The 13,330-nt window shown below is 36.6% G+C and overlaps 1 protein-coding gene across 3 annotated transcripts in view; it reads left to right on the top strand.

Annotated features, from left to right (window-relative positions):
• Positions 1 to 13,330, top strand: part of LOC121672680 (kinesin-like protein KIF18A) — a 32,171-nt gene that overhangs the window by 7,684 nt on the left and 11,157 nt on the right. For all 3 annotated transcript variants that reach the window (XM_042045416.1, XM_042045415.1, XM_042045417.1), the window contains exons 6-13: positions 3,297 to 3,494; positions 4,746 to 4,919; positions 5,811 to 5,885; positions 6,135 to 6,244; positions 9,987 to 10,149; positions 10,724 to 10,888; positions 11,320 to 11,441; positions 11,625 to 11,860. In XM_042045416.1, coding sequence (XP_041901350.1) covers positions 3,297 to 3,494; positions 4,746 to 4,919; positions 5,811 to 5,885; positions 6,135 to 6,244; positions 9,987 to 10,149; positions 10,724 to 10,888; positions 11,320 to 11,441; positions 11,625 to 11,860 — 1,243 coding nt within the window. The remainder of the gene's footprint in view (positions 1 to 3,296; positions 3,495 to 4,745; positions 4,920 to 5,810; positions 5,886 to 6,134; positions 6,245 to 9,986; positions 10,150 to 10,723; positions 10,889 to 11,319; positions 11,442 to 11,624; positions 11,861 to 13,330) is intronic.

Genomic DNA, 13,330 nt, shown 5'->3' with positions numbered 1-13,330 from the left:
TGGAGCTCCTCTGCCTCCTGGACTGCTGCAACTGCCCCTCCCCCCCCAGCTGCCAGCCGAGGGGGGGGGAGCTGAGCTGGATGTTTCTGAGTCCCAGAGGATTTTTGGAAGCCTCGTTGTCCCATCTGGAGTGCCAAAGAACTGATGCCTTAAGAGGCCTCCCAGAAACAGAGACTGGACAGGAGTAAAAGAATAAAATAGGTATTTATTTGAAAGGCCTTCAAAGGTACACCCTGGGAGCCACAGGCTATTGCCAAAATAAACCCCAAGATGGACAACAGGTCACGAGTTCTTCACACCTTTATAGGTTTGGTTCATTTGCATATCAGGGTTAATTCTCCAGTTAAAGGTTCAGTTCAGTGATGTAATTTCTCTTCTGCTGGCCCTCCTTAGAAGCTCTTTTGATTATACTTTTTGGGCCTAGGATGGTCTGGGTGACCTTGGAGAGCAGGTCTGGAGAGGCTTTGTTAGTCTGCCTAGCACAAGTGAGCAGAAATTAGCAAGCTACAAGAAACCTCAGAGTTACACTCTAAGCAGTACAGAATCAGGAAAATATAAAAGTTAAAACCTAGGCATCACAAATATGCTAAAACTTAAAGACTTCTCCAAAGATTTTTGGTGTTGGCTATACTGCCTTATTCTTCTGACTTCTCTTTTTAAATATAACCTGTGATATTTAAAAACTAGTCCTGTTATCAGCAGTGTCTTTTTTTTGGGTTTTTTTCTGTTTGCTGTTATATACTGCAAAGCAATACCTTGAATTATTTATTTGATCCACTCTGGGTTGAAAAATATTAAAATAAATTTGATTCTGGTCCTTGCCTTACAGCATTTAACCGTTGGGAAGTTTTTAACAGTTATCTGCAGGCTTAGATAATGCTAAATAACTATAGCAAAGTTTAAAAAAAAGAAAAATAGCTTCTAAATATGTCACAGAACAAAGGTCATTGACACTCTAAAAGCTTCTGTTTTCCTATATACCTTAAACTTATGTTTGAAATTGCCTTTCCTGTTTTTAATTTCCCCTGAGGTGTGCCCTTGTTGTGCATTGTACATGATCGCACAAAGACTTCTTTTGAAGTTCTTTGGGTTGAGAGCTGCATTGTTGTGCGTGTGTGCTGCCTTTAGAAAGACTCAAGATACAGTGCTAGAGACAGATCAGAGTGAACTGCTGATTTCTGTTTGTTTACTTGCTGGGCTGGGATGTCTTATCTCCCTTACCTTTACTCAGGAAAAAGCTCTGGATTTTATTACCAGCAGAATTTTTCTTGGTACATTTCTAAAAGTGGCAAGCAATTAAATAAATCAGTTTCTCATCTATTTCCACAAATCCCTGACATTCTGCATAACAGAATTGTGTCATTGTTTCCAGAGATGTAAGTGATGAGAAGTCCCCAGTGCTGTCATAACTGCCCTTTGTTTTTAATGTTTCTATTAAGAGTTGCTTTTTTTGTAGAGATATGGTATTTTTTACTTTTCTTGTTAACTTTATGGGAGCAGGATATTTTCTGAAACTTACTCAGAAATTGGTTAAATATTGGCCCAGGACATTCTGAGCTGATTTTAGAGATGCAAGTTTTGCCTTACTGTAACATGTGTCTTACGTTTAAATTATCTGTCTGGGTCAGGTAATCACTGCATCTGAGAGGAAAATTCATATTGCCGCACTGTTCTATTGAGAGGGTTCTGTTTTGGGGCATTTCCTGTATCTTTTGAATTTTTACAAAAGCTTGAGTGTACAACGTAGTTTGGCTGTCACTCCACCTTTCCCTACTTCATTAATGATAGTTACTGTGTTGTTCTGGTAGTAGGTTCTCAGCCTGAGGTTCTTGGGGTTTTTGTCTGTTATACTGGAAATAGTACAGCTGAACTTAGTTGTACTGTTTGATATAGAAACATATGTATTTGAAATAGATCTACATTTCATGGCAAGTCATAAGAATTTTATTTTATTCATTCACAATTCTTGTCAATCTGTTTCCTGTTACAAGGTAACTGTGAAGACTTCATTTCTCATGCACAAAGCTTAAAGCTACAGAAGTAGAGAGATACTGTCTTTATTAGTCAGTCACCTTGTATTCATGACAGCTCTTTCCTAATTCATTGTCCAGAAGGGCGTTCATGAATGTGTCAGTAACCATTAGCCATATAAACAAATGGCAAGGCACTCAACATGGAAGAAGGGGAAATATATAGAGAATCCTGAAAGAGTATAAAGCCATGTGAGGATAACTTTGATTCTTCTTACTGACCGTATATTCCTGCTTTGCCTACTTCCTTATAAACCTGAAGAAAGAACATCTTCACCAGCAGAAGGAAGCAAAAGCGTTTGGTTCTTTGTACATCTTGGTACCATGAAAATTTCAAGAAAGATGGGAGGGGAACAACTGGCCTCAAGAGGCATCACATTTGAAAAAATCCTGGAGTGTATTTTCACAGCAGTAAATGAGTGTTGTTTCCTATTAATGGAAGATACAATTAAGTCTAAATCACTGAAAGGCCAGCCTTTTCCTGGTTTATCCCTATACATATCTTTATGGCATACCCCTTAAACGTGCATTTGAAAAAGGAACACCTCTTTCAATTTAAAGTTCAGGAGTGTGATAAGCATTTTTAGTGCAGAAGAATCAAGAGCTGTGAAATTAATTTTCCTGGTAAAAAACTCACTTATCTTTGCTGCTTTGTGAGCCTGGGCCAGTTGGTCTCTTAATCCTCTGCAGCAGGACGGAGGAGAGAATCAGAAGCAAGAGAAGGGAGGTACCTTGTGATTCACTTAAGTGAGGGGAAAGTGCCGGGGGGGCAATTACTTGCCGCCATCAGACCAGTGCCCAGTCATTCCTCAAGCAATGGCTACTCAGAGCAACTTGCAGTCAGTTGGGGTCAGCTGTTTGCTTGCAACCTCTTGCCCACTGCCTTGACACCATACAGCTGCTGTTCAGCAAAAGCTCATCATCAGTGTGTGTTATCAGCACTGTCTGTTCACAAGTCTGGAAGCAACATGTGGGCTGCTGCACAGAAAATTAACTCTACCTCAGTCAAACTCAGTGCAACTATACTCTGCTTCTTTCCTTACTAATGCATGAAACAAGGAACTTTAAATGGTGTCAGAAATGGATTGACTATTTTCCATTAGGTCAAACTGACTGTTGACATTAGATATGTACTACAAGATTTAACTTGTATTACAAGGATTCCAATATAAATGTCCAAAAACAGTTGTTACACTATGAAATTAACTTATTGCTTAGATTGGTAAGTGGTTATTTTTTAATTTTTTTTTTTTTTTTTAATTGTAGATTTACCTACGGCAGCAAGATAAAACAGCTAGTATTAATCAAAATATTCGTATTGCCAAGATGTCTCTCATTGACCTGGCAGGATCCGAACGTGCCAATGCAACAAATGCCAAGGGGGCTCGTTTTGTAGAAGGAACAAATATTAACAGGTCCCTGCTTGCTCTTGGAAATGTCATTAATGCATTGGCAGATCCAAAGGTATGTGCTGCTTTCCCATGCAGTCTTTACCTTTTAGTAAAGATAAAAGTTCTGAAAACGTTTTAAAAAGTGCTAAACTGCTTGAATAATATAGTTTACATTGTCAGTGCTACTCACATCATCATTCTCATGTAAGATTGTCTCAAGGGTTTCCACCATCATGTCTGTGATAGCTGAAAGACAGTCCTGAAGAGAGAGAATTCTTAAAAATGATGTGCAGCTACCTAAGGATAGTGTCAAAGATGAATGGTACCTGTTTTTCTTATAGACCTTCTTCAAAATCAAACATATATAGAGAAGCTTGCATGAGTAAATGAATAACCTTAAAATTAAGCTTTAATCTTGGGGGGAAGAAGCTTTTACAGGCAAAAACAGCCCCTCTTCCAAGTTATTCTTTTGGGATCTCGCATTCAAATCCCTGCTCAAAGCAGTGAGTCAATCTCTTGATCTGGCTCACCAGCTCAAGGCAAGGAATAGGTATGATTGTGTAGGACAATGGCAAAACCTCCTGAACTTTTGCATAAATAGAGTCAAGTGCATTGTCTACCATGACACTCTTTGTCCTCCTCAACTAGCAAACTCCTCCTTCAAATATGCCAGGAGAAAATCAGATTTTATTTCCCTTCCTGTTGCTGCATGTCCTCATCATCTTGTTGGAGTGGAAGGTGGAGTTTATAATCTACCACGGACATAAGAAAGAATCTTCATATTGATTTATTTGATGTGGGATTGGGTTCCTAGTGGCCAAACTTAGCATAATGAAATTAAAATTCTGTAGCTTTGTAAAGCAGAGTATGTGTTGCCTGGAAAGTTTGTGTACTCTCCATCCTTGGAGATAATCAAAACCCTACTGGGCATAGTCCTTGTCATCTTACTCTAACTGACCCTGCTTTGAGCAGAGGTATTGAACTAGAGGGATTTTAGAGGTCCTTCCCAATCTGGATGATTTTGTAAACTGAAAGTAGTTTAATGTAGTTTACATTTTCTGTTAGTTGCCCCATCACAAAAATAGGAGTTACATATCCAGACGTCAGAAAGTAATCTAGCTAATACATGTGTTGTAAAGGTGTTGAACAGTTCCAAGAGATTTAAACTGTTTGAGATGTATAGATAATTTTAAGAAAAATTACTTATGTCAAAGAAAAGTTTCATGGCTGTTTGTCATGTTTTGTGTCACTCTTGAAATTCTAAGCAGACTTTTATTTAAAGTACAGTTGACTAAACCATAAAAATATATATTACTCTTTTTAGAGCAAGAAACACATTCCTTATCGAAACAGCAAGCTTACTCGTTTATTGAAAGATTCTCTTGGAGGAAATTGCCGAACAATAATGATAGCTGCTATTAGCCCATCTTCTTTGTTTTACGATGATACCTATAATACTCTTAAGTATGCAAACCGAGCAAAGGATATCAAGTCATCTGTGAGTATATTGGTATCTATTATCTCTTGTCAAAGTACAATAATGCAGTATTAAAAGAAGAATGATTTCTTTTGGAATATTATATTTTTCTTCACTTTTGTGTCAAAATTTTGTTGCATTACATCTTTCTTTACAGTCAACTCTTCCTTATCTAAGTGATAGGTGTAGCAGATATATAGTAGATGCTAGATCTGGCCTAAAAGCAACATAACTTTGTTAATGAGATGATGCTGCCAGTTTGAAACAGTTTGTTTTGTGAGCATGAAATCTAGAAATAATCCTTAGCTGGTAGAATTCACATCCTTTTTTAGTATATTGCTATTACTTTCTCAGAGAACTGTAAAGTATATTAAAGAAATTTCTGGCCAGTTGTACAAGAGCCAGTCCAGGTTTGTACCGGTAGAATTCAGCTGGAGTCAAGTAGCTCAGTGAGATTGTATTGATAGATGAAAAGCTGGAGTGTCCTGTTTCTGCTCTCTATTGCTTTAATTTTAGTTTTCATCATCTTTTTTTATTGTAGCTCCTAATTCTTTTTATGTAATACAGGGTTCACTGTAGTTTCCATTTGTTGCATACTTAATGGCAGCTTTTATAATAAAATGCACAAGATAGGCATTAAATAGTGAAACTAATCTGAATAAATGCAAAATATGCTTGCACATGTAAATGTGATTATTTTCAGTTTGTTGAGGGAAATGTCCTGGCCATGGGTGTGCAACAGATGACAGCAAAAGCTGACAGTCTTATTCTTGTTGTGCAAGTCAGGATTTTATTAATCTCTTTCCTCATAATATAGTGTACATGTAACTATGTAGTGCTTACACACAGTGTGTTTATTATGCATGAAAACACAAAGGAGCTGCCTTTAAATTCTAACTCGTTTCTTTACAGTTGAAGAGCAACGTTGTTAGTTTGGACGGTTACATAAGCCAGTATGTTAAAATTTGCAATGAACAAAAGCAAGAGGTATGTATAAAAATCTGTTGTTAAGAAGTTGAAAGGTTAACTGTTTATTTGAATATAAAAAGTAGTTTATGGGATTGAATCTATAAGGTAATATGGTTCTAATGTATTTTGAAGTAAGAGAATTTTGTCTTCTGAGAGGAGTATCACCTGCTGCCATTTGTAAAGCTGTTGAATATCAGCACAGAATGATAGTTTTTAAAAAAAGAAAAAACAACCTATTTCAACTAAAAGGTGCTTCTTTTGGTTTAGATCCTAATGTTGAAGGAGAAACTGAGAAAATACGAAGAAAAGCAAGCAAGCATTCCTGAAAATCATAATACTGCAGAACTTTCAAACAACCAGCAAGTGGAAATAGAAAGGTAAATGAATCATATCATGAGCTTGCTTGCAGGCTGGAGTTTGTCTAACTTGTAAAAGCATTTGTAAAACAAACCTACTCTCTTCAATATTGGTTTCCTCATTTTAACATTGCTTTACTTAGATGTAGGTATGGCTTTGCTTAACATGTTGTTTCTTTTTACAGCAATTTGGTGGTGGATTTAAAATGAAAGAGGGGGATGCAGGAAATGACATGTGACAGGAAGGAGCATATGAATGCTGACTTCCAGCAAAGCTTCTTAGCAGGTTGTGTTTGTGGGTAGGCAGAATGTAGTTTGCATAAATGACAGCAGCTCTTACGACTGTTGGCAGACACTAATTCAAGTGGTATCTTTCCTGCAAGGTTTGAGAGTGACAAAACCTGGAAGTTTTTCTACAAAGAGTTCAATTTATGTTTGTAGATTCCTTATTTTCTACTGCTTTAATATTTCTTGGCCTCTTTTTCTTCTTGGTAATGTTCCTGTCTTATCTTTTCTCATGTGACCGTCTCATGAGAGAACATAAAAAGTTACAAACTAAAATGTGAGGTATCAATTTGTTGTAGAAGCCACTGTATTCTATGAAGAGGGTAGGTTTTGGAGCAGAAGACTTTCAGGAGATGTGTCTCTGCATATCCCATCTCATATTTCTGACAATTACTCACCTAAGTTGATTCAGCTAACTTTTTTTTTTTATTTAGCCCTTTGAATGTGCTATTTTTTAACCTGGAAAACTTTGAGGTGAAGTAAAAAACCATTCGAAGCAAGATATTGTCTAACTGTGCTTTATTTTAGTGGCATTCCAGACATTTCAATAAACCCTTTCATTCAGGTTATTTAAACTGAATTTTCAAAAGAAGTGTGGGTTTCTAAGTCATGTTGATAGTTCTGACAGTTTTCCTGCATATTTTTGCACTGTATGTCTTTAAGATTGATTTAATTTCCTGTGATTTGCCCTTTATTTCATTCTTTGTGTGTGGGAAGAGTCAGTCAAAGGCAGGGTCTCTAAAATACCTCTTCAAAAGGCTGGACATAGTCTATGCCAAGATTTTCTGGTCAGAGAGTGTTTGTTTGCATTTTATTGTTACGGAATATCCACAGGGCCACATGTAAGCCTATCCCATTCCCTCTGGATATCAGAAATGATGTGGATGTCTCATTCTCTTCTTTCTGATGAGTATCCTGCCAGGTTCATCATGCTGATGGTGTAGGTAATGAGTTGATTTCTCCCACAGGTTTTGAAGGTATTGTGCTGCCTTCTCCCTTTTAGTTGGGACAGGGAAGAGAGCCATATCCATGATCTTGTATTTCCATCCAACTACCCATGATTTGTGTCACTTTTATCTGAAAGAGACTCACTGGGTACACCACTTGCTTCTTCAAACCTTAAAGTCATTCCTCCTTCTGCCTAAAGCTTGGAGATGTGTCATCTGCCAATCCTTCAAGTCTTGAGCCTGTTGAGGTAGACAGTGGACATTGTCTCAAGAGCTACAACCTTGACCTCTTTGACACTAGGTAGTATAGGGGGTTCACACCCTGGATATGCCTACAGGATAACTTTGTAATTTTTCAAGTAAAGAACAGAAGTGTGCTTATTGAAAGACTGAATCCAGCTCAGGGCAGGAACTTCACAAAGGCTTCTATACTTTATGCCATATTTGGAACACTGGTGAATATATGTACACAAGAGGTTGGTTTACCAGTCATGGCTCCTTATAAGGAGTGTATATAGAATCAGAATCTGCACCCTTGTCTGAATTATACCCAGCTTTCTACTGTGATGGAAACTGAGAGGATTCACTTTGGTTCTGTATTGCTGTGTTTCCCAAGCAGCTGGGAGGAACCATGTTTCTATGAATACTATGGGGGACAAAAATTCTCCAAGCAGTGTGCAATCAGTGGTATGTTAGTATAGATAGGAACAGTGTAGGGTAAGAACTCTGATACTCTGCAGCTGACTGTTTCATTATCATAGAATCTTTTAGGTTAGAAAATACCTCAAAGATCATAGAGTCCAACCATTAACCTGTTACTGTTCTGATGCCATGATGATTTTTTGCCTTTTCTTTTATACCCCTGTTATACCTTATTACAACTGTATTCATAGTGCTTTTTGCCTACATTTTTGGACTTGTTTGTCAAGCTGAGAGATTAAACATTTTAGAAGCTTCGTAGCTAGGGATCAGTGTGCCCCAGACCCCAAGGTCCTCTCCAGAACACATTCTGTAAACTAAGATAGAACCATCCAGGAGAGGGCTCCTTGGGGAGAGGGGCTCACTTGAGCCTCCCGTTGGGGAATCTTTGATAGATATGCTAATTAGTAAAACCTATAATGTTGTACCAGATCTTTTGGGGTGGGCATTTTGCAGGGTGCGTTTCGGTGCATTCCACCAGGATGTGTGCACCTAAGGATCCTTAAAATAAATACCAAGGTAAAATCCCTTTTTCCCCTTCTAACCGTGTTTGAGTCTTGATTTTAAGACCAGGAAAAGGCATCAGTTCCTTAAAGAAATAATACTTCTAAATTCTGTGAGAGTTCTAGTACACTTTTTTACCAAGATCAACAGCATCCTCTAGACACTTGGGGAAAACTTGTATTTCTAAACCTGTGGAGAAGAATTATTTTCTTAATTCTGTTTCTTTTTAAAAGGAGAGTAATAAAACACTAGAATAAAGGACTCAGTTATTCAAACTTTAGACTATGAAATAGAATTGCTACTTCTGAAACACTGGCAAGAAGTCAATTACATGACAAGAATGTCTCTTCAACTTGTTCTGGAGTTGAACCTGGGTTTTTTTAGCATTTTTACAGCTTTTAATTTTGTGGGGGGTTTTTAATACTAAAAACTGTGTAACCTCTAACGTTGCTTGTCTTTGGAACAGTTGCATGTTAAGCTGTACTTTTATTTTTATGTAAATTTCTAACAACATAGCATGTAATGAAATACTTTGTATATAAGGTTGGTCATTATTGAGATATACAGTATCTTTTGGCCATTCTGTACTGAAACATTTTCAGTATTCAGGAGTGACGTGAAAAAGTACCACGAGTGAAAGTTATATTGCAGTATGGCAATGCTTCCAGGTCTTCTTATTCTTGTTACTCTGACTTGTGTTGCAGACTAGGGGTAACCAGATAACTGGTTACTCAGTAACTCCTTGAGTACCATCTACCACTACTTTGCTTTTCCCCCCTATTAGCCTATCATGTGTTAAAACATGATGAGTGTTCTGATTTTTCTTGTCCGTTAGTGATGAAAATTGTACAGCTGCTTCAGGGAAAGTGAGTAACTGAAGACGTTTCTGGTTTTCCTTTTTTTTGAGGATAGCTAGCAGGTTCTTTGAACACTGTGTCTATGGCAACAGTAGTCTGATCTGTTTAATAAATTGATGTAAGAAGTAGAGAACATAGGTGTTTAGTATCTTTTCGAGTTAGAGAAAGGCATCCTAAAGCTTCTTCACATAGGTCTTTTCTTTTAAATCCCAGTGTTGTCTTCATAAGTATGACAAGGTTTATTTTTAGTGACTCCTTCAAAATTTCACATCCCATTTTCAGTTCAAATACTTAAACATTCTTACAGATTTACTGACATTTTATTTAGTGCTCATCTATAATAGGCTTTACTCATTTCCTTTTAATTTCTTCATACTTATCTTATTAACTTGGAATTGAAAATTCCCCTACCAAAGGAGATGGGCATAAAAAGTCATCAATACATAATTAATTATTATTCTTTGGCTTTAGATACAAAGAAATCCTTAAAAATGTATTTGCAAACCGTGAGGAAATCAGAAAAGAGTACCTCAATGTGGAAATGAAACTGAAAGAAAATACACTAAAGAAATATTACCAGAATCAATGTCATGAACAAATTCAACTGATGTGCTCTGAAGAAAGAGTAGAAAAGGTGAGTTTTCTGTAATGTAGTGCAGGGTATCATCTCTTCATTTTGGTATATTTGTGTAAATTTTGCTTAAGTAATTGTGTAATGAATTAATGCATAAATATTGAATTAAAAATGAGACACACAGATTATCACTCCTCTATGACTATTGATGTAGTGACCTAATTTCTGAGGTAACAGCAGAGTATAGTTGTCTTCTGACTAGAAAAGAGTGCCCTTTGCCTTGTTAGGACACTATCTTGCTCATATCCAACTTGCTGTTGCTGGTTTTGTGCCTTTTAGTTTTCATATTTCAGAAACAGTACAAACATCAGAAGAATTTGATGTTTGAAGATAGAGGATTTTCCTTTTACCCAATGCTTTATCCTTTAGCAGGCTTTTTGTAGGACATACTGCATAAGGAAAACAGAAAAATTGCTTCTTCATATTCATCCTTGAGTTACTAGGAACTATTTGGTTATGTTATATAAAAGTAAGGAAAAAAAAATTTATATATAAAGAGAATTTGGTGAACATAATTTGAAAGTTTCCACCTTAAATGCTGATTATTTTTGGGGGGGGGGATTTTTTCTTTAAGGCCACTTGCAAGCGGGATCAAAGGCTTGCAGCACTTAATAGCCACTATGTACGCATGCAGAAGAAAAAAGAAGAGGAGACCAATCTTTTTGAGGAAAATACCAAATGGCTGCACCGTGTTGAAAATGAAATGCGCCTTCTGGGTCAAGAAGGGTGTATTCCAAAAGTAAAATGCCTTTCACTTTGTCATGGTTGGGGATGGGGAGGAGGATTGGTAAAAGGGTAAAACCTCTGAGTTAAGAACAGCTTAGTAAGTGAAATAAAGTAAAATGTATGGGGAGAGTAAACAGACAGAGGCAAACATCTTTGGTATGCATAGATAAGCATCCATGTGTGCCTGTGGGATTCTTAATGCTAATTGCACCATACACACTATTGGTCAAAGGACTCTACAAAGTTATATTTATGGATGTAAATAAAAATCAAATAATTCATACTTTTCTACCATAAAACTTTATTACAGTAATATAGCTCCACTCCATCTTTAGTTTTCAATATAGGGTGATCTAATATTATTTTTAGTTTAAATTTTAGTTTCTTCCTACCAGTTTGATGTATAGCTGTTTGATTTTCATTTTTATTCCTAATTTGCCAAAGGAACTTTGTCAAGATCTGCAGTATTGGCATTTAAACCTAGAAGTTCAGGACCTGAAAGCCCAGATTGAACACATGTTGTCTCTGGTCTCCCTTCAAGATCAGTATTATAAGCAAACAGAAAAGTAAGTATGGTTTCGGGGCAGGTGTGATAAGACTTACATTCTGACATGTGTAACTTGAGAAGACCTATTTAGAGAATTTAGTTTTAATTGAAACAGAAGTAAGATTTTTCTCAAACTTTTTGTTTTCTGAGTTAAAATTATGTTTTCTTAAGCAAACTTGTCGTGCCTCTTGCTGTTTTACAGAGTACTAAATACTGCACTTCCAGTTCTTCGCAAGCAATACCTGATTTTGAAAGAAGCTGGGTTGACAAATGACTTAAGTGAGACTGAATTTGCAGAGGTTGAGCAACTGATTCAAAGGCAAAAATCGGTAGCTTGGGCTGACCAGACTGAAAAGAATCAAAATCAAAACCATGAAGTAGAAATGTCAGCTATCTTTTCATTCCCGCAGCTTGTGAGCAGACCAAACACCCCATGCCGTAAGTATCAGTGCCTTATCCATATTTGGAAGTTTCAGTAATTAACAAACTACAGGTCCCTGTTTAGTTACTATGTATTTAAATTGGTAGTGATGCAGGAAACCATCTGTATTTAAAGACGGTGCTGAATTCTGTGTGTTGCAGAACATGAGGTAGTAATCATTGCAGAAACTTTTTTAATGACACTAAAGTTTTGCTTGCAGTTCTTTCGGAGAACCATGACAATGTTCAAATGCAAATTAATTGCTATTGGCTGTTCTCACATAAAAAGTATTTTAAGTCACACAAATAACTTTTCTGTTTACAAGCACTGTCTCCCAAAGGTCAAAGCAGCTACATAATTTCTGCAGAATAGGTAAAACTATGAAACCAAGACCTTAACTTCTTGTGTGTTTCTTTGGAATTAACTGCATTTGCTAGCTGGTCCTGAAGAAGGAAGTCAAACTAGTAATTGATGTGGAAAAGGAATTTAAAAATTGTAAAGAGAAGGATAGCAAAACTGAAAGGGTAGGGGGATTTGTTCTAGGTTTTGTTAAAGGTCTTCTATGAAGTAGGTTCTTGGAATATAATCCTAAATGTTCTTACTTTATTGTATTAATTGATTTTGGTATTATCTTGTTATAAGATCCTTCTTCCTATCAGGAGTTTCTAAATAGCAAAGAATTTCAGCTGATTTCCAGTAATGCCTAAATCTTTGTTTCTAATGAAGATTTCTTCTGTGTAAAGAGTCTCTTAAATATAATAAAGTCGTAGTGTGGGAGGAAAAGATAAAGATGTTTTCTGGCCATTCATTCAATATCTGTTTCTATGGTCAAATTATCAAGATAGTCAATTCTTGTGAATCAGCTCTTGATTTCTAGTGAAAGATAATTCAAGTTCATATGGTTTGTTAAAGCACGTGTAGTGCTTCACTCCAGGACTTGGCCTCCTTCTCTATCTTGTTTCTCCTTTAGCCTTTGAAACCTTTAAATACCTCATTTAAAATTCTGACCTTAATTAAAAGTAAAAATTGTTGCTTTTTACAGAAAATGCTGGCTTTCCAATATCTTCTCTCTTTTTTTGACACATACATTAAAAATTTAGATTAAGCTTCTGTACGCTTCATGTAACCGTAAATGTGCAATGTGATGAACAATTTAACTGTGTCAAAGAAAGCACGAGCTATGGAAACAGGTTCATTTAAGAATGTATTTGGGCATCCATTCTGAAGTGTTCATTAATGGGGAGCCATACAGTATTCAGAATTCAGACTGAGGGCTGGAGAGCTCTGACTGGTACTTGCAAGTATTTCTGTGAATGGGGAAGTTCTTGGCACTGTTTCAAGCATCTCATTTCCAGAAGCCTTACTGTACGTTACCTCTGAGAGAATGGAACTGATTTATGAGAGGAAGAAAAAAAGGCATCTATTGCCTCCCCTTGTCACAAACATTCTGATCTGAAAAGTCAATTTTTTATTTTGTATGGCAGAAA

The sequence above is a fragment of the Corvus kubaryi genome, unplaced genomic scaffold, assembly GCF_017639235.1.
Source record: "Corvus kubaryi isolate FWS band 111438036 unplaced genomic scaffold, C.kubaryi_AGA036_p1.0 64844, whole genome shotgun sequence".
Classification (NCBI taxonomy): Eukaryota; Metazoa; Chordata; class Aves; order Passeriformes; family Corvidae; genus Corvus; species Corvus kubaryi.
The sequence above is the reverse complement of the archived record's forward strand: the minus strand, read 5'-3'. Positions and strand labels throughout refer to the sequence as shown.